The sequence below is a fragment of the Anabrus simplex genome, chromosome 5, assembly GCF_040414725.1.
Source record: "Anabrus simplex isolate iqAnaSimp1 chromosome 5, ASM4041472v1, whole genome shotgun sequence".
NCBI classification, from domain to species: domain Eukaryota; kingdom Metazoa; phylum Arthropoda; class Insecta; order Orthoptera; family Tettigoniidae; genus Anabrus; species Anabrus simplex.
Genome location: NC_090269.1, coordinates 15,185,023 through 15,206,678, shown reverse-complemented (window position 1 = coordinate 15,206,678; position 21,656 = coordinate 15,185,023). Strand labels below are relative to the sequence as shown.

Sequence of the window (21,656 nt, the reverse complement as noted above, 5' to 3'; positions counted from 1 at the left end):
CCAAACTCTAAGAATAAATCGTATCCTGTACAATTTTAATACATGACGAGTCAGAAAGATCAAACTCTTGAATTACCCTTTCAGAGGAATCATAATGATATTAAGTAACATCGAGTTGCGTCCCCAAGCGAGTAAGCATAGCCTGAAGAGGAAATGGTAGAGTAGGAGCTGTTTCTTTCATCTTCTGTCTTAAAGTCTAGCTTTCCGGAACATTTCATTCCCGTTAGAAATTAGCCTGTCTACGTCGGGGTAGTTGCTTCGAACCTCGACATGTAACATGGGTCACTTTGGGGTAAAGAAGTTAAGTCGTTTCCCTCTCTTGGTCATGTACGGCGTGGTATCAGTTACAAACAGTAAAATGTTTCCGTCTTCAGCCTATACATGTGGCCAGAGTAGCTTCAAAGCTTCGTGCAGGACAGAGTATTAAGTGGTCGCGTATTATTAGAGCTTCACTTTAATTAGATTCCTGAATGTAGTGGCCTACGAATAACTGTGTATTAGACAGAAATGGGTATAGTTTCATTCTGAGAAGTGTTGTGGAGCCTGTTTGAATCCTGCGCGCCGCGCGCGGGTTCTTCCATAATATACAGTACCAGCCTGTTACAGCCGATGGCAGAAGCTCGTGAGTCAGCGGCTACGTCACTGCTGCAGCTAGTATAAGGAAAGCCTCTCGCCAAGAGACACATATAATCCTGGCCAGAGAGAGGGTGACATCCTCTACGTGGCCCACTCCATCCCTTTAGTGCGGGGAATGAAAACTGCAAGAAGAAAAAATGGAAGGAAAAGGAGAATGCCACCAGCTGGAGAATCCTGCGGGCCGAGCACGCAACGGCCAATACAAGCACCATAGGACTCGACTTTACCATTATCAGAGACTGTTTTTATCCTCAAGTCGCCATCTTGTTCATGTAAAGTTAAGAGAGAATTTTGACTCCTCTTACACGGCTAGAAGGTGTAACGACAGACTCATAATTTCTCATGTTTCATGTACATATTGTTGATACTCCGAAAACCGATAAAAGTAATTAGTGGGGCGTAAAGCTCATAACATTATTATGTTGTTAATATATTAATAGAAATTGAGATAATTTCCTTTAGTTCACATTTATGTCATTTTCTGGAAACCATCAGAACTATAGTTGTATCACAAATGCGGATAGAGTTGCCTTTGTAAAAAAAAGCTATACGTGTTGTAAATTTGTATCTTATGGTGAAACAACAAAAAGCAGCTTAGTTTCGCTGCCTTAATACTTACTAAAGCATAGGTAAAGCAACCCACGTTCTTTCATGTGTCTTTTATTGTTAGCCACCAAGGTTAAGATATTTCTTACAAGAAACGCGAAGTTTGTCAATGCACTAGATGTTTGCAATGACCAGCAAAAAAGCTATCGTATCTAATTCACTATGGAGAAATATTGTTAGTCGGATATGTATAGTTGATATTGTGAATGTAAAGAGATGAGTGAATCAAAAGACATACTTTTGTTAGTTCAGCATGCTTTAGGCGTGTGAAACATGAGGAGCTTGAGGATGTCTTAATTCTGTGGTAGAACTAGTTAATGCAAATCATAGAACGATGGATGATATGATTATCAGAAGGCCAATATAGAAATAGAAGATTATCTTGGTTTAGTTGAAATGAGACGTTCTGCAGTACACGAGACCATGCGAATTTTGTGAAGAAGACGAGAAAATTATTGTCAAATGCAGAGGAAAGGGAGAAGCCGAAGCTGCTATAGCAGATTTCTTCCGCAAGAACTGAAGATAAGATTAATGAGAACAGAGAGGAAAACCAGGAGGGTAATGGATGATTGGCAAGTTTTATACACAGACGTGGTCTTTCGCAACACACTAGGCAACTGGAAAGAGCTGAAATCGATAAGAAAATTTTGACGAAAGCGATAGGAACGAAGAATGTTCTGCTAGGTCTGAATACGAAGTAAAAACAAAAAGAATATTTGAAGTAGATTATATTTTGTGTTTTGTGCACTGTAATATATAATTTGTGGTTTCTGCATATTTATACTGCTCATAATGTACCAACGCTCTAACACGAAATAAAAATAATGGTATATTATTACTTAATGTGAGCGTTCGATTGCTTGGCTGAATGGTCAGCGTCGAGACCTTTGGTTCAGAGGGTTCCGGGCTCTATTCTCGGACGTATCGTGGATTTTATTAGCGTTTGATTAATTCTTCTGGCTCGGGGGTTGGGTGTTTGTGCTTGTCCCAACACTTTCTTCTTCATATTCAGACAACAAACCACACTAAAAACCACCACAGAAAAACGTAATAGTGATTACATACCTCCATATAGGGTTGACGACAAGAAGGGTATCCGGCCGTAAAACAGAGCTAAATTCCCATTTGTGACACATTTAGCATCCACGATTCCACAGTAGTGGGGTAAGTGGTGGAAAAAGAAGAAGAATATTACTTAATGTGAGCCTCCGTGGCTCAGGCTGCGGCGTGCCGGCCTCTCACCGCTGCGTTTCATCTTTCAAATCCTCGTCACTCTATGTGAAATTAGTGCTGGTCAAAGCGGAGGCGGGACAGGCTTTTCTCCGGGTACTCCGGTTTTCCCTATCACCTTTCATTCCAGCAACACTCTTCATAATCATTTCATCTGTCAGTTATTAATCATTGCTCCACAGGAGAGCGTTAGGCTTCGGCAGAAGACACACTTCCTATCCTCGCCGCCAGATGGGGGCTTCATTCATTCCATTCCTGACCCGGTTGAATGACTGGCAAAAAGCTGTGGATTTTCATTTTCATTACTTAAAATAATGTATTTAGGTTCGGTACACATTAAATTCCAATAATGTATTAGAGCGTTACCGTAATAATCAATGTTTCTACGGTATCATTGGGGTAATCACATGGATAGGAATGTAAATAAAGGGTACAAATCTCGGCACATGATTATGGGGGTATTTAGGGGTTGTAGCAAATACACTATAGACAATACTGGACACTTCCGTATTCTCTCGTACCAACCTGAGAGACTTATTGACAGTGGCGCACCTGGCGGCTCGACCTTAAACATCAGGCAGCAAGATTGAATCTGCAAAAGTTGTATGTTAAAATTGATATAAATAATGAAACTAAATAGTGATTTTTGCTTTGATCTACTACGAGAGTTGAATATTAATAATGATAGAAATTCTACCGGGAGGTACACCTCAACGCCGCGCATTCTAATATGCGCCTTAATGAACATCCCTATCGGTCAAAAAGTGAAACTGATAACACAACAAGTTGGAACTTTAATCAGAAGATGTCTCCACTGAAATATTAAGTAATTTAGTTATTGTGTAGTTTCCTAAACTGACTGAATTTTTCCTTGTTTTGTTGGGTATACATCAAGAAGTTTGAACAGTTTTCTACAGATGACACTACTAAAAACTATGATCATGCACCCTGGTGCAAGGTGAAAGAACTTATAATTTAAAGAAGTTTTGTATTTCTATGTTGTCCATAACTGAATCTATGTTCATTTATTTTTAGGTTGGCAATACTTCCTTTCCTTTCCGCGAGTTTTGAATCTGGCCAATCACTAATTTTTGTAATTAATTTTCAACCAATCCCGCATTTCTTGTTCACTTTGAATCGGCCAATAAAAATTAAGAGGGTGTGTCCTGATTAGTCTTGAATGATCTCGAAACTTCCCTGACGGTTTATAAACTGCGGCTTTTCACGTTTCCTCGCCAATTGATCGTCGTCTTTCTGAGTGTGTGTGTTTAAGGAGGAGGCGGGCAGCCTCTTTCGTCGGCAGCTAGAACATCTACAAGGTAAAGGCCACATAATTCCATCTTTCTTGCTGTATCCGCAAATTATTACGAGGGGAAGGTTCGAATCTTTAGTTATGTAACAAACTGTTCTAAAATGTAAATTTTCTTTCGGCTAATGTAAAAATTTCATAAAGCTTTAACTGTAAATCTGGGATAGAGAGTGAGTTACCCTCTCGAGCTCCCCTTCATCTTGGTTTGAGGTGACTCCGTTTTTGTAACTGTTTTTCTTCCTTTCCGTAATGCATTAATTTAACATTTATTCGTGTCACCTCAGTAGCTTGGGATTAGTCCCTGTATATCTGGGCCAAGAGCCCCGTTAGGATTTTATTCTTTATTATCTAGGAGTGCAAGTGTACGCCTCCATTCATTTCGTGTTTGGGCCAGTTATCTAACTTGTTCTTTTTCCATGAAGGCCCAGTACGTTGGGTAATAAATACCCCTGTAAAGGTAATTTCAATGGTAAATTGTGCCTAGAGGGGCCAGAGAGTGTAAGAGTTGTGTGTAACGTTGCCTTAAGCCGGCGGTTAAAATTGGATGAATGTTGGAGAGCCTGTAAGCTCTTTTGTAAGTTTGCTGTAATTTTGAGGAGTGCCTCTGGAAGGCTGTAAATTGGTTGGAGCAAAGTGCTCTTCAATTGGGGGATTTCTGCCCTTGCCTGAGTTATACCACTTTGAAATTGTAAATTTGTAAACTGGAGGTTGAAGCCCAGAATCTGTAAAATTCACGAATTTTCCTAGTCTTGTTTCAAGATTGCTATTTGTACCTGTCCTGTTGTTATGTTCACTCAGTGGAAAAGACTGTTACGTTTGTTTTCGGAAAAGAAATGTAACCTTTTAAAGTTTTAATTCAATTTTGATGTCGTAGTTAGACCCATTCAAGCCCACACCTTCTTTCACCTCTTTCTGGTCCACAGGTAAACCCCGGAACAGAAATAATGAAACTCGATAATGATTTCGTTTTGTCCAAATCCTTGGCTGAATGGTGGGCGTTGAAGACTTCGGTTCAGAAGGTCCCAGATTCAATTCCCGGCTGAATCGGGGATTTTAATAGAGTATAATTAATTCTTCTGGTCCGGGGACTGGGGGCTTGTGTTTGTTCCAACACCTTTCTCTTCATATTCAGAAAACACACTACACTTTCAACCACCAGAGAAACATGCAATATTGATTACTAGACATCGGACTTTCAGGTGCTTAAATGTTATTTTAGCTGCTTGAAATACTCTCAAATAAATTTCTTTTTGGGCAGCTGCAATTTTACGTAGGTATTTTAAGAGGAATCATTATTAAAATACAATGTTTATTTTGCTAAATTGGTAATAACTCATCACGGGGATATATAAAACAAATTTCACTCCACTTTTTGCTAAAAACGTCACAGAATATGATTTTACCATCCAACGTGAAATGGAGAAACTCCTGTAACCTTTCAAGGACAACTGGGAGCCTTGGACTTTCGGCATAATTCATAGTGTACAGTGTACTACTACACTCATTTTCAAGGCCGTCCCGCTAGGTGCGCTGGCAATCAATGTCTTGCGATATCTCGCAAAGTGGCACGTATTCTCTTTTAGTGTATTTGGTTTTAGTAAGGATGTAAAGGAGAATACTCCCATTACTATGGCCCAAGAGCCAATAGTTTGGCTGACGGGCTGACTATCCAAAACGGGTAAGAATAGAAATAACATGGTCCGGTTCGGTTTGATGTAAAAGAGAGAGCATATAAGTCTCTGGTAAGACCCCAACTAGAGTATGGTTCCAGTTTATGGGACCCTCACCAGGATTACTTGATTCAAGAACTGGAAAAATTCCAAAGGAAAGCAGCTCGATTTGCTCTGGGTGATTTCCGACAAAAGAGTAGCGTTACAAAAATGTTATACAGTTTGGGCTGGGAAGACTTGGGAGAAAGAAGAGGAGCTGATCGACTAAGTGGTATGTTCCGAGCTGTCAGTGGAGAGATGGCGTGGAATGACATTAGTTAACGAAAAAGTTTGAGTGGTGTCTTTAAAAGTAAGAAAGATCACAATAAGAAGATAAAGTTGGAATTCAAGGGGACAAATTGGGGCAAATGTTCGTTTATAGGAAGGGAAGCTAGACATCGGAATAACTTACCATGGGGGATGTTCAATAAATTTCCAATTTCTTTGCAATCATTTAAGAAAAGGCTAGGAAAACGATAGCGAAGGAATCTGCCACCTGGGTGACTGCCCTCAATGCGGATCAGTAGTGATTGATACAGTCTTCATTACCTTGCAATCAAGTCGGTTTTAGGCAGAAAAATTAAGCGTCACACTTTTCAATTTGATTGAAAGTCACTGATCGTAAAACAATTCAAGCAATGTTTCAGTCGCACCACGCTCAGTGCCACAAACTGTAATACAGTGAAAAGAAATACGTACTTACATATTGTGAGGAGTTGGTAGAAGTAAAGTAAGCAGAGAGAAGTCACTTACTTACAACCTTCACTGTGATCTCCGGATCTTGGAGCCTAACGTCCCACAGCAAGGGTAGCACTTCATCGATGATCATACTTTTGTCCAGACGATCCAGCGTCTTTTCAACACATGAAAGGACATTGAGTACGATCTTGATGTCGGTTGAGTTCTTGTCGTACACCAACTTTGTCTTCGGGAGCACCATACGGCGGATGGCTGTCTCGTCCAGGTACTCGGAGACGTTAGTGACCGCCACCAGGGCGGCGCTCTGTAACACAAGCGAGGACATACACAGTTAACTATAGTACTCGCCACGAAAGGCTATACGCTAAAAAGCAAATATCACCGCCATATTCTCTTTTTTAATGGCTCATCATTGCTGCCAACTTGACCATACTTCATTCCATATTAAGAAAACAGCATTGCTCTTATGACAACATGGTTGCCATATCGAACGGCTCTGCGCAAAACAATCACGGGAAAACGGCGGCACATAAATTTGTTAAATTCTGTATTTAAGTTCAAGATAAAAATGGGAAGAAACTGAGCTGCAAATTATTGTTATGAATTAAATGGGATGGGGTGTTTACAGGGGCTGTTTTTGGTTTGTACATAATCTGAGGTAAACTACGCCACATAAAGAACCTCAGCATTGAAGTGTAAGGCAAATTTGGGAAGAAAGTAGAAAATTCATATTTTTTACGGGCTTGAGGGATAGGAATGCATTAAATTAAATTTTATAAATTTCCCGAGGCAATGCGGCGTACTACTGTGCTGTCGTATCGCTCACAAAAATAAGAGTAAAAATTAAACGCGGTCGTAAGAAAAGGGTGCTAAAGTTAAAATGCTTAACGAAGAACAGCTAAGTAACAAAACCAAGCACAAATAAAACACTCGGCATTATTTTATCAACACAAGTTATGCCATGACGTATCGCTGCACACCAGTGACATCTTCCGTACAGTACGAAAATAATACAGCAAGCACAAATACTATGCACTATATAACCAACTCTCACTCAACACAAGTACGCAATGATTTAAAGCCTAAAAACGCTCATGCAACAAATAAATACTGTAGATGACTTCACTACACAAGTGAGCTGCCGGCGGTTCACATAGTGAGGGACTACACGAGGCTTGTACTACAGTAACACAGAAGAAGGAAGGCAACGAAGCGATGGCTGTTCCTGCCATTGTACTTCCTCCCTACGAATATATTTGTGATGAAGAAAATGTTATGCATTTATTTTAATAACTCACGGGCAAAAAAGCCATATCCTTTTTACCTGTCTTTCATAATACATTACAAAGTACAGTATAATATCCCTTAATCAAGAGGAATTATGGGTGTCTCAAAGGGGGGGGGGTGTTCACTCCTTGTATGTCCATAAGAGCAATACTATATTCTTATCGTGAAATGCGCTATTGTTAGGTATAAAATTACGAGAAATAACTGTACGGGAGTTACACCAACTCCGTAATTAAAACTAAGCGCCTTTTAGAAGGCCATCTATAATATGAACAGTGAAACCTCTAGTGAAAGAAGTTTGAACGTCTATCGTCAGATGTCTCTACTGTCTGGTCAGAGGATGGACAATTAATTTAATACATTTGTAATTTTTAGGTTTTCGGCACTGAAGTGTTGTAAATTCCTTTTTGTGTTCTTAGGTTATTAGCACTGTTATCTTCTTCTTTTAAATGTTCGACCGATCAGGAATTTTTGATATTTATTTCATTATCCAATGGTAATTGCGGGTGTGTCCGGAGCTTCGTCCCAGATAATTTTGGAACCTTCCCCTCCGCTATAAAAGCTGGGACTTTTTGGGCCATGTTGTCATTTCGATCGCTCCAGTCCAGCAGTAGAATGTGTTCGTAGAGGAGGCAGGAAGGTCCACCAGCTCAAGGTAATGGCAGACATCTTGTAATCATGTAATAGCTTCAGAAAGCTAGTTTGAGTCTTTCGTAATGTAATCTTAAATGTAATTTTTCAAACAAATCTAAAGACCTTAGAGTAACTCAGGGAATAAAGAGTGTAAACCCTCTTGTATTCCCCTTCAACTTGGTCTTGAGGTGACTAGGATTTCGTAATCTTTTAAAATTTATCCCTTCTTGTAATTTAAAGTTTTCTTTTCATCTAGTCACCTCCGTAGTGTTGGCTTAGCATCTATAACATCGGGCCATAAGCCCACATAGGGTTTTAATGATGTTCTAGTGAATTTCAAAGGAATGCAGGTGTTCGCCTCCTAGCATTTTGATTTTCGGCCAGTAACTTTAACCTTTTCTTTTCCACTAAGGCCATATAGTATAGGCATTTATTGTTTCTGTTGATGTTTAACTATTTAAATGTAACTTAGACTGTCGAGCGAATAAGACAGTAGAAATTGGTTGTTGTTTACCTAATGTAAAAGTGAATTGTGCCTTTGTAACGCTGGAATCTTGTAAATTTTGGAGAGTTGTCTGCTAGAGAATAATTGTGTAGAGCAGTGATGCTCTTTGTAACGTTGTGAATTTTGGAGCCCAGTCTCCTGACTTGTAATTAATTGGAGCAGTAGTGCTCTTAGTAATTGTATCTTTTGAGCTACCTAACTCTTCTCTTTAAGGTACCCGATTACTTTTTAACGTCAAATAAGTATTGTTTCTAGAGCTATAGAGCTCGCCTTATGTATAAAAAAATCCACAAGAGAAAACATAAAATATCGTGTTTTAAAGTTTTAAATTTAAATTCGATCTTCTCTGTATCCCCCCATTCATGCCCGCATCTTCTTACACCACTGTAAACCACGGTATCCCCGTAATAATAACCATCAACAAAATACTCTCAATATAAATATCAATAATGAAGGTTCGTTTGCTCAGTAAATGATCAATCAAGATATTCATAATTAAGTCGGTTTTCAAGATCAATGAGGAATTAAGGAAATACTCTCTCTCACCCTCACTCAATTTAATGTTATGTAATTCTGCCTTTATTTTGAAATACGCATTATTATAACCGTATTCTTCGGAGTTTGTCTTGTGTAAATACTAATCAGCTCCCTTCTTCAAGTTTGCTATTTCTTGTTGGACTGAAGTGAAAGCATGTTGTAATAATACACACAAGCAAATATATTACATATAAATATGTCATATCAATAAGAATACACAAGGGCAAAGTCCACAAACCGTTCCAAAGTTGTGTCATGAAAAGTTAGGTTACGTTAGGCTGATAACGAAATTCCCTTCCATTTGAACTGAACTGATCTTTATAGAGGAAGTAGCGTTGATTTTCTTTTCGGAAGAGTTCCTGCAGATTTTTCTTGCTTTTTTTCGCTATTTGCTTTACGTTGCATCGACACAGATAGGTCTTATGGCGACGATGGGATAAGGAAGGTCTAGGATTAAGGTACAGCTCCAGCTTTTGCCTGGTGTGAAAATGGGAAACCACGGAAAACGGGCTGCCGACAGTGGGATTCGGACCCATTATCTGCCGGATGCAAGCCCACAGCTGCGTGACTCTAACCGCATGTCCAACTCACGCGGCTTTTTCTTGCTTGTTATACATTCTAGTTGATTTCCATACATGCGAAATGGGCGAACTAAGACCGTATAAATAAAATGCTGCGCTCGTCAGTTAACATCAACTACGTTATTAGGTGCATTATTCGTAATGCCATAATTCTACTCTCATTACACATATATTTAGAATCCTACAAAAGAAAGGTAAAATACTTTACTTAGTCCCGCAAATGTAACACTAGTGATTTTCATAATATGGCAGTGGCAGAACCGTATAATCTCCAAGTACGAAAAAATCATGGCTACATAGTGCCAACCTGCTAGAGTAACAGTGACTGCAAGACGTCGTATCGGAAAGTAGGGTCCCTAAACTGTATGGTTAGCGACACTGAATCGAACCCTACAGTTAGATAATGACTATAAATCTCTACCTTCAGTATTAACAGGTGAGGAAGAGCAGGCTTGTACCCTTAGTGTATACGCTTACATGGCAGGGACTACACCGAGTCACGATTTACAAAACTCCAAACTCCAATCAAAAGGCATACAACTGGGATACGCTTAACATCTGACACCGTCTGAAGAAAAAAAACACATTCCTTTCTGAAAGCTGAACACAAGATACTGAATGCTGCCCCGCTCCATGGCTAACTGTTATCGTGCTGGTCTTAGGTCACAGAGGTGTCGGGTTCGATTCCCAGCAGGGTTGAGAATGTTAAATATTATCGGTTAATTCCGCTAGCACGGGGGCTGGATATCTTCGTCATCATTTCATGCTCATCACGATGCGCAGGTCGCCTACGGACGTCAAATCAAAGGATCTGCATCTGGCGAGCCGAACTTGTCCTGGGGCACCAAGAGTCATACGCCATTTCATAATTTTTCAATGGAATGCTCGGCTAATACAATGTTCAGTCCTTCATATTCAGACAACACACCACACTACCAACCACCACAGAAACACACAATGCTGAATACATTCCTCGAAATAGAGATAGTGTCGGGAGGGGCATCCGGTCGTCAAACATGGCCAACTCCATAGGTGCGGCATTGTTCGCACCGGCGGCCCCATAGGTGTGGGGAAACCGGAAGAAGAAGAAATGCAATAAGATTGTATAATGAATACAGTAGTATCTTTTATATAAACGAACTGCGGACAAGAATCATTCGTTGGAACAAACGTGTTTGGTCATATTATCCATTTTTAAAGCCTTATTTAGTTTTTTAAAAGATAATATTTGCCTGAATTATTGGGCGAATTTTAGGTTTTAAGGGAGTCGTAATACTGTATCTCGTCAATCTTAACGCAGCTGAATAAATGAACCTTTTTCTCAGTAGCTATTGAATGTAGACAGATGTTTTAATATGATGTTCACTCGTGTCTTTTGCATACACTGATCTAGAATAATTTAAAAATATGTGCTACGAAAAAGTTATGATTTAAAAAAATTCCTCAATTTTATTTCTTCTGCAGATATTTTATTATAAAAGTCAACTATTCAAGAAATGTCAACCAAAGTTGATTCTTACTACCAGAACAGTATCACAGACGTTCGGTAAATATTTCATGGAAATGCACCCAGTAATTTCTGAGAAAAGGAAGCATCTGTTAAAAGAAAGTGATTTTGAGTAAATAACATTTAAAAGTAAAAGTTTCGATAAAGCTCACCTACTGCAGAAGAGATTTTAAAATCCTTCACCAAAACAACACTATATCTTGCGATTCTAGCTCAAGCAGTGTGGCCAATTAATAAAATAGACATTTCTCTTCAAAACACGCCAAACCAAAGCCTTCTAGAGTGAATAGTCCCTGAAATAGTGTAAAATATTGCACAAAACATGCCTTGAAATGGAAGTGCACCAATATACTAAATACATTATTTAAAATGTTAAATATTCGAATATTTGAATGAAACAAATGCCACAATAAACAGAATGACTCACAACTTAATAAAATGTAATTAAGTGAAAACGTCAACAAGTGCCGATTTGGACCTATACGATTTCTCTTAAAAATCTGAAGCCTACAGTAGTTATTGTTACCGTGTTTTTGTTGATAACAGAGAGATGAAAGAAGGTGTTGGCTTGAATGGGTCTTTCTACGACAGTCAAATATAAATTTAAAACTTAAAAAATAAAGGTTATATAACTTTTCCGATATTAAACTTTATCAAAACAATTCGCTTCACGACAGAACACGATTACAGGTACTGTACCAAGAAATGATTATGGGACCAGAGCATGGGAAGGATCTCAGGGAGTGTTCGGTTACTTATTGGAGCAGGTACAGAGATGGGTAGTTTCGCAGGGCGAATAATAGATGGTAAAATCTTTTTGACAATATTTATTAAAAATATTCATGAAAATCACCCTGCAGTTGAATCTTCAAAATTAAATTTTCAGTTAATATTTCCAAATATGCAAAATAAAATATCGGTGCTGTTGTTTTCTGAGACATTCACTTGATTAAATATGTCCAAAATAAATATCACTTTCTTAGAGAGTGTAAACACCCTACCGTTCATCTAAGACTTCTTAAATGGATTTAAAGACCAAAATAACACTTTGCACATAGAATGTCATTCAGTCCATCACTTGTGATGCAAACCTACATTTTTCTAATATTTTTAAACATAATATTAACACATACTTGAATTAAGAATGTGATAGTTCAAATAAAAGATTCAAACACTTGCTGTATACTCCTACAGTTCGATAGCTGCAGTCGCTTAAGTGCTGCCGGTATCCAGTATTCGGGAGACAGTAAGTTCGAACCCCACTGTCGGTAGCCCTGAAGATGGTTTTCCGTGGTTTTCCATTTTCACACCAGGCAAATGCTGGGGCTGGACCTTAATTAAGTTCACGGCCGCTTCCTTCCCACTCCTAGCCCCTTCCTGTCCCATCGTCGCCATAAGACCTATCTGTATCAGTGCGACGTAAAACAACTAGCAAAACTCCTACAGTTCATCTAAGTTGATTTTATAAGAAAATAAATGAAATATTGCACTGGGAAACTCTAGAGTTCATCTACGTAAAATTACTTCAAGTTGTAAAAGATTTTAAATAGGAATTTACAGTTCAAAAGCAAGACACAAAGCCTTCTTAAATTACTATGAATAGCAAGCTGAAATTCACACGAAGCACGTTTCTGTTGTTGGATGGAGCACTATACTTAACTGAGTGCTTTGTTAAAAGTCAGTTAGTGAAATTACTCACTCAAAATATAAGAAAGTCACCAGGAATCTGCTTATAATGGTTGGTGGAGTACTGTCCTGCGGCTTGGTGCCTGGAACTTCCTGCAGCGTGCCGCCAAGACTCGAACTCAGCACCAGCAGCGTGAAAAGTCCGTTCAATGAAGATACCACGTTATTATCCCTCGTCGACGTCCATCGATGGGTACCATGATCGAAGAAACCACGTTAATACCAGGCTGGAAACGACGTTCGACGCAGTAGAATCTCACAACATTTTGCCAAGATTTCCGATGTTCTTTTACAGATAATGTCTGAACACGGAAAGTTCAATTGGCACAAGTAATAGACTATAGAACTCTCAATTATCATTAAGATCGGTATTATAGACTGACACAAGTCTCAATGCACAGTTCGTGTTCTCACTTTTGTTTTACGATGTCGAATACGCGACTTAGAATATCACAGTCTATGCTACAGCATGATTCGTGAGTAAAGTTAATGAAGGAATAACCTACAGTCGTTTTCAAAACGGAAAACACAGTTTTTCACACACACGGTTTGTAGAATAAGGATTAAACACTGTCAAAGTTCATAATAGTCATTTATTATGTCAGGTTCGACCGTAGAATAATCATCACAGTCCATGAAACACTTGGAAAAATGTCATTAATAACAGTCTCTACAACAGTCTCTAGAATGATAATGTTCATAGATTAAGAAGATTTTATGACGGAATTTGCATAACACGAGTTCGTACGACCTAATATTGCCATAAAACGTTCTTAATATTCAGTCAGTTTCTTGTGGTAGTAATCGAAAGTTCGAGAAAATACACGAAAAAATAGTCACATTTAGCTTTGTTATTTGTTGAACGTTCAGTGGAGTAGTATCTCACACAGTTCACAATTGTACTAGTATAGGAGAAATGTGTCTCAGAATCATTTAAGTGGTCATAAATTAGAAGTTTAGTTTATCACACGCAATGTCGTAGAATCCTGTCACAGTCAATGACAAAGTTCAAAATTACGCGAAAATGACAAAGTTCACAATACAACCAACTGGTAAATGAAATACTTGAATCTCCAATTACACTTCAATTCACAATTTCTATTGTCACTTCACTCGGTTAACACACTCCTAAATATCATACAATGACGATTTAGTCGGAGAAAATTTTATAACATTTCATTCGTCACGACGCGGTAGAAACTTTACTTGCGACGTCTTCGCACAATTTCAAAGTGTTCGGGTATGACTTCTACGTCTTCGCGGATCGCGACGGAGCATACTGTCGTTCTGTCATAATCGCAGAGCTTAAGGTACACACACTGGCTATACACTCAGTTCGTTGAACTATTTATATCCGGCTGCGAGCAGCACTCTGAGTCAGGTGATAGAAATGTCGTTTAGCTTTTAGTGCCGGGATATCCCAGGACGGGTTCGGCTCGCCAGGTGCAGGTCTTTCTATTTGACACCTGTAGGCGACCTGCACCTCGTTAGTCAGGTGATGAAGGGGTGATAACACTTCCGAAGCGTTAACTTATTATATCTTGGAAACCACTGGACGGATTAATCTCAAATTTGCAGGGTTGTACTTTTAGAATATGGGCTACAATTTAGTGTTGGTCTCATATATATTGATCCAGTCGTTGAAAATCTTAAAAATGGTTCCGAGAGAATTCTAAGGCGAGGCAAGTTACAGGCAGTGCTGACGTCACTTGACCTTGCTCCACTCAAGCGAACTCCCTCACGCAGTGCAGTGTGAACGAGAACCTTCTCTCGCACAGCTGTTCGTGCATCGTAGCTTAGCCGTTCGCTCATTAATATTTATAACTCGTATATGCCAGGGCTTATGCCTTCCTGATACAGTACATAACTAGTTTGGTACAAGGTACAGCAAAAACAGAAAAACCAAGAAATGGTTAGTTACACGTTGAGCTTCAAGCTCCCAATTTACAAAAGTCCCAACATCACTACTGTTGTGTTTAGTTAGATAGGCAAGGAGACGAATCTCCCGATTTCTTTTACAGGATATTTAAATCACAGTTTTCAAGAGCACCTTTTTCTCCAAAGGTTACAAGTTACGGCCTTCCAAAGGCATCATTCAATATTCACACAAATATCTATTACAAGAAAGAGCCTCTGTGCTCTATAATTCTACCAAGGACACTGCGCTCAAGGCAACTTTTGCTCAATAAAAATTTTCATATTCAGGCCTCTCTAGGAACGACCTACAATATACAAGACCGTATTAGTTGTATATTAAGTTTACGTGGAAGAAATAATACAAGGGTATCGAGAACCCATTCTACCGGGCCTTTGTGGAAAGCAGCAGGTTCAATTACTGGCCCAAAAATAAAAAAATGTATGGAGGCGGAAACTTGCGCTCCTTGAAATCAAAGATTAAAACCCCACTTGGACTTGTGGCCCGACAATACAGAGGCTATTCCTAAAATAGTGAGGTGACTAGATGGACAAGATAAGTTACAATTTACAATAGTGAAAATAGTTACAAAATCGTAGTCACATCCAAATTAAATGAAGGGGAGTCCGAGAGGGTAACGCACTCTCTATCCCCAGATTTCAGTTAAATACACTTGACTTACTTGAACTTTTACATGGGAAAAGAAAACTTTACTCTTTAGGAAATTTACAGTTACATTGTTAAAGATAGAAAACCTTATCTTCGAGTTAGCTTGCAGAGATACCTACACAGTTAGAAAAATGGTGGCCATTACCTTACCTGATGTTCTGCTTGGCGATGGATGAGGCCCTCGCCTGCTCTCTTAACACACACATTCAGTAACAAGACGATCAATAAGACGAGTTAGCTCGAAAAGTCGTCAGCTTTTATACCTGAGAGTTAGGTTCCAGAAGGCTCTGGACTAAGTCCAGACACGCCCTCTACTTTTTATTGGACAATCGACAAGTTACAAGAACCATGAGATTAGCTGAAAATTTAATACACAAAATTTCTGATTTGTCAGACTCCAAAAGCTAGCGGGTTGAGATAAAAGTGTTGCAAACTTTGAAATATCAAAAACAAGGAATACTCGATTCTGTTTAGAAAACCTATAAATACAAAATGTCTTTAAATTTTTAGTAGTTCCACTTTACACCAGAGTGCATGACATCAGATTTTTTTAACCGAGACATCTATGGAGTAGAGTCCAAATTTTTTGAAATAGTTATTGCAAACTTAATGCGTTAGATAGCCTTCTTCAAGGCGCTTCATTTAAATGCACGGGTTTGAGGTATAAATCACGGTACAGTTATGATAATCATGAATACAGGCTCGATTTGCTACTAAAAGTGAGGCTTGCGGAGCCCTACCAGTGGTTGTTTATGAAGGACTGTACCGGGCCTACGAACCCACAACTCCATACTGTAAGGAAAAGAATGAATCAACATCTATGGAAGTAGCCATTTTTACGATTGGGGATAGAGGCACAATAACAGAGTTATAGACATCGTGGCCTTGGTGACTGGCAAGGACACATTTGTGTAACAGTTATGTTTGACACGCTATACAGCTGACCTTTCTCATTACAACATATTATTCTCTTACCGTCCCGATTATAAAGACAGGTATGTTTAGAACGCTTTGTCTACTAAATAGCCTTTAGTTGAAGCAAACTGACTGTATATGCTGCCGGCAGTAAAATCGACATTGTCTGGAGAAGTCCTCGTCACCGACATACCTGTCTGGGCGTCAACTACAATTAGGTGCCCAGCAGTGGTTTACAAGCTCAGTTCTAGTCAGAACACATACAACTGCGACATTGTCTGGAGAAGCTTTGGTTGGCGACATTCCATTCTGAACGAAACTGCAATTAAGTGCACAGCTGTTGTTTACAAATTTCAGCCTTGATCAGAACACGTACAAATGGAATACCCTTGCAGAATAAGGCAAGGAATATTTTAATAAGGTGGACCACAGCTCGGGACAAGGTACAATGAGTTTGACGGTGATTCTTCTGTTTAAGTGTCTACTTAGATTTTGAAGGTTGATTCACTGTTGTCGTTACTGTTCAAGCCCCAAGAACAAGATATATTCAGAGATCAAATATTTCTCAATTAGTTTCAAGTTTGGATGAAATATTTCAGGAAGACCGAGAGATGATTGAATTAAAAATGTAATGCTTCTGACGGAATTACAATCCATGATTTCCAACAACAAAGACATCCCTTGAGAACACTGGACTTAGTTTACATAGAAACTGGGTACACCGTTTGAAAAACGAAAATATATTCATCAGAGTATCTTGCCTGTATGCCGCGAATGCGGGGAAGCCGCACGCGAACGGTCAGGTTTTGTACAGAAAACCAACGAGCGAGTTGGTCGTCCGGTTGGAGGCACGCAACTGTGAGCTCGCATTCGTGAGATAGCGGGTTTGAATCCCACTGTAGGCAGGCGTGGATATGCTTCTCTGTGGTTTCCCATTTCCACACTTGGCAAATACTGGGCCTGTACCATACTTAAGACAACGGTCGCTTCCTTACCACTCCTAGCCCTTTCCTATCCAATCGTCAACATAAGGCAAACGATAATAAATAATAGTGCTATTGATTTAATCATCCGTCAATTGTAAATTTTTTAGAGTCACATCGACATTTTTTAGCTCTTTAATGAAATTACAGGGTTTTGCGTATTTGTTTTTTATTTTATTGCACATTTCACATTTTCAGATGACTTTAACACGTAAAGGAGATTGAACAAGCATATCTCTCGGGAATATGAAGAATTTAAGCGAGAGAGAGTTGAGAAAGAGGCACAAGACCATAGGGCGCGAATTTCAATCATCACTACCTCATCAACCGTACTAAAGTGCTTGTACGAGAGAATAGGTCCATTAGTGTAAAATAACTTGCCTCAGTGTTAAGTAAGTGTTGGAAGTGAAAATGTAGTAAGCAGTCTGGCTTATGCTGATGACCTGGTCTTAATGGTAGATTGTGCGGAAAGCCTGCAGTCTAATATCTTGGAACTTGAAAATAGGCGCAATGAGTATGGTATGAAAATTAGCCATTTTAAGACTAAATTGATGTCAGTACGTAAGAAATCCAAGAGAAGTGAATATCCGATTGGGAATATAAAACTCGAACAAGTACAGAATTTCGAGTATTTAGGATGTATTTTCTCCGAGGATGGTAATATAGTAAGTGTGAGTGAATCAAGGTGCAGTAAAGCTAATGCAGTCAGCTCGCAGTTGCGTACAACAGTATTCTGTAAGAAATAAGACAGTTCCCGGACGAAACTATCTTTACATCGGGCTGTTTTCAGACCAACTTTGCTTTATGTGAGTGAAAGCTGGGTGGACTCAGGATATCTTATTCATTAGCTAGAAATAACATACATGAAAGAAGCGAGAATTATTGCTGGTACAAACAGGTGATAACAATGACAGGAGGATACTCGGAATGAGGAAGTAAAGGCTAAGTAATGAATGAACTCGATGGATTAAGCTGTACGCATAATCCGGCTTCGGTGGTGGGGATCATGTCAGGTGAATGGAAAATAATGGACTCTGTTATGGAAGGTAAGAGGGGTATAGGGAGACCAGGACGACGATTGTTAGACTCAGTTTCCTAAGATTTAAAGATAAGAGGTATTGAACTAAACGAGACCACAGAACTAGTTGCAAATAGAGGATTGTGGCGACGATTAATAAATTCACAGAAGCTTGCAGTCTGAACGCTGAAAGGCATAACAGTTTCTAATGAAGATGCTTGTATGTATGATGTTATTTAATTATATATATATTTATTTATTTATTTATTTATTTATTTATCTTCCTTAAATTCTACATGTACAATATAGGGGTGATAGATGGAGAAAGCGCAAACCCTTACATACATGGAAGTGCCTCCATACCCACATGAATTGAATATTGAATATTTATGTATTTCTAGACAATTTCAAATTGAAATATTTACACTCCAAACACTGTATTCTTAGAAAAATCATTATCTTGATTTGTGATATACAAAGGAGAGGAAGTCATTCATACCCCTGTATACACACATTTTCGAGCTCATACTCATATACAAGTCCCACACCCGCACGCATACACATTCGCCCACTTTCAACTGCACTTGTGCACATCATTCTTGAAATTGTAATTTATACAAGTTATTTACATCACATACTGGTTTCTGGTTACATATACATTGTCTTTGCTGCGTGGTGGAAGTGAAGAAGGGGAAGCAGTTTTATTTCAGGTGGCAGAAAAATCAATAGACGAGCTGACTGTGCGTAAAATCCATTTAAATATGAGATTGTTCTGGCGATGGGTGGAACAAGAGTCACCTCTTGGTCTCTCTTGAGAGAGCGGTAATTATGCTGCAGACGGTGGAAAGGGGAGAGGTGTGTGTTGTCTGTCAGGGATTTCTTAAGGATGGCTACGTCTATTTGTTTACATAGCAAGTTCACTGGTGGCAATGACCTGGGCTGTGTTTGTTTGTTATGCGTTCTGATCGTCACTGAACACCTTCTAGTTTCCTCATATTGCCTGTTGTCGTTAGGTGCCAGGAAGGAAGACCATGTAGAGGGTCTGTCTTATAAATAGGGCCCGGACGTTTATGCAGTAATAGGTTAGAATGCAAACTTACTGAAGCGAGTAATAAGTAGAGTCCACCTGCACGACGGAGGTGCTATGAGGTTTGCATAAACTTTAGGGATTCTAAAGGGCTGAACCCTTAATGTTTATGCAAACCTCATAACACTACCGTCGTGCAGGTAGACTCTACTTATTACTCGCTTCAGTAAGTTTGCATTCTAACCTATTACTGCATATACGTCCGGGCCCTACTTATAAACCCTGACCGAGCGCACGGTGTTTGTACTCTGCGCTACAGCAGCTGCCTCAGCCCAACCTAGGTCACGCGCGGCCGCCCTGCTTTATGTGTGTACACAATTTACGTTATAAAATATGCTGAAAGTGTCATCCTTCATAATGAGGGACTTCAGAAACGCCATTAGGATTTTCTGCACACCAATAGCGAGAATTATGACTGTTCACATGACTATTAAGATGAAACCAGACCTCATCCGAAAAGAACACATGCTGTTGGTCGAATAAATAACTCAGTGATGCAATATGCCACTCACAATATCTCACTCAGCAGGTTTTAAACAATGGAGCAGTGTAAACCTGTACCGTTTGATGTGTAACAGCTTTGTAGCCCTGTGTGTAGAAGAAACGGAAATTCCTACTTGTTCTAATTTTATGAGGCACCGAGCTCGATAGCTGCAGTCGCTTAAGTGCGGCCAGTATCCAGTATTCGGGAGATAGTGGGTTCGAACCCCACTGTCGGCAGCCTTGAAGATGGTTTTCCGTGATTTCCCATTTCCACACCAGGCAAATGCTGGGGCTGTATCTTAATTAAGGCCAAGGTCACTTCCTTCCCAGTCGTCGCCATCAGACTTATCTGTGTCGGTGCGACGTAAAGCAAAAAAGAAATATGAGTGATTTATTCGGTGACCGTTCATGAATCACACCAATGTCATCTAGCTTTTCCTCTGTTAAAACTGTTCGTGTGGCCGCATGTCTTTTATTGAGCACTGAGCCAGTAGTTTCAAATTTATTTACAGTTACGTCCATCTGTGCTCATGAAGGTTGCACTTTACCAGGAAATTGCTGAACAAACGCATGGCGTACCCGTCGAGCCGACTCGTACTTAAAATAACTTTTACATAGGAAAATACGGTATTGCAATGATAACTGTCTCACCATGTTAACAGCTGAGATTCAGACTGGAGACTCATGCTTGCGAGGTCGAATATGTGCACGTTCCTTACAAGGTCAAGAACTATGCTAATAACTCGCAGAGTAGAAACGCCGCTGGACGGTCTGGGGTTATTAGAGAGGTCCTATAGTAGTATGGGCCACACAAGGGAAATTTAAGCTGTTCGTAAGGCTTTACTTCTTACTGCCGAGAGACAACTGCGGAAAGAGCCTAGTTCTCTCTATGTCTTACACCTCACTTCCTCCACATGCTTATTTCATTTGAGATTTGTCCGTAATATGAATACCGAGCAGTTTGATGGAGTTAGAAGGTGGTAGTTGGATTCCGCATAGAGTTGTTGGATTTTTCTTCTCTCTCTTTTTATTCTGCCCGAAGGCAGGTCCGAACCTCCGCAGAGGTGTTCCTGAGCCGGAGTTTACGTGCGGTAGGGTGGTCAGTTCCTTTCCGCTCCTCCATTCCCTTACCCCCACCAACAGCGCGTGGCAACCCATCCAACTCCTGACCACGCCCAATGTTGCTTAACTTCGGAGATCTCACGGGATCCGGTGTTTCAACACGGCTACTTCCGTTGGCTATTGTTGGATTAAAGCGAACATTTTAGCCGACTGACACATTATGTGTTACATTTGCTATACGATTGTGATCTTAGATTCAGGAAACTTAGTTACGCATCAAAGCTACTATATAATATTTTACATATAGCTTACTCCTAACTCGTGTTATAATATAATCCAATATTCTCGTGCCCTCTCTGTGTTGTCAACTCTGCGTAACTCATGCTCTTAACTTGAAGTAGCTTCGACAAGGGGCCGTTTATTGTCCAAGTGATCCCGCGATACTTTTCTAAATCCCATTTGCAGTGCACTTCAATCTCCCTTGCAAATAGCTGGCTGGTACAGCTTATTACAGAACCTTTGCATCTCAACGCACCTCATTTGCATTCTCAGTGTTGGTAAACTGGGACGCCAATCCTTATTTACATTATTCTATCAAC

At 39.6% G+C, this 21,656-nt stretch overlaps 1 protein-coding gene across 1 annotated transcript in view; it reads right to left on the bottom strand.

Annotated features, from left to right (window-relative positions):
* bma (SCY1-like protein bma) overlaps positions 1-21,656 on the bottom strand; it is a 1,798,985-nt gene that overhangs the window by 305,529 nt on the left and 1,471,800 nt on the right. Inside the window, exon 10 of the mRNA XM_068227755.1 lies at positions 6,244-6,493. Within this exon, the coding sequence (XP_068083856.1) occupies positions 6,244-6,493 (250 nt within the window). The remainder of the gene's footprint in view (positions 1-6,243; positions 6,494-21,656) is intronic.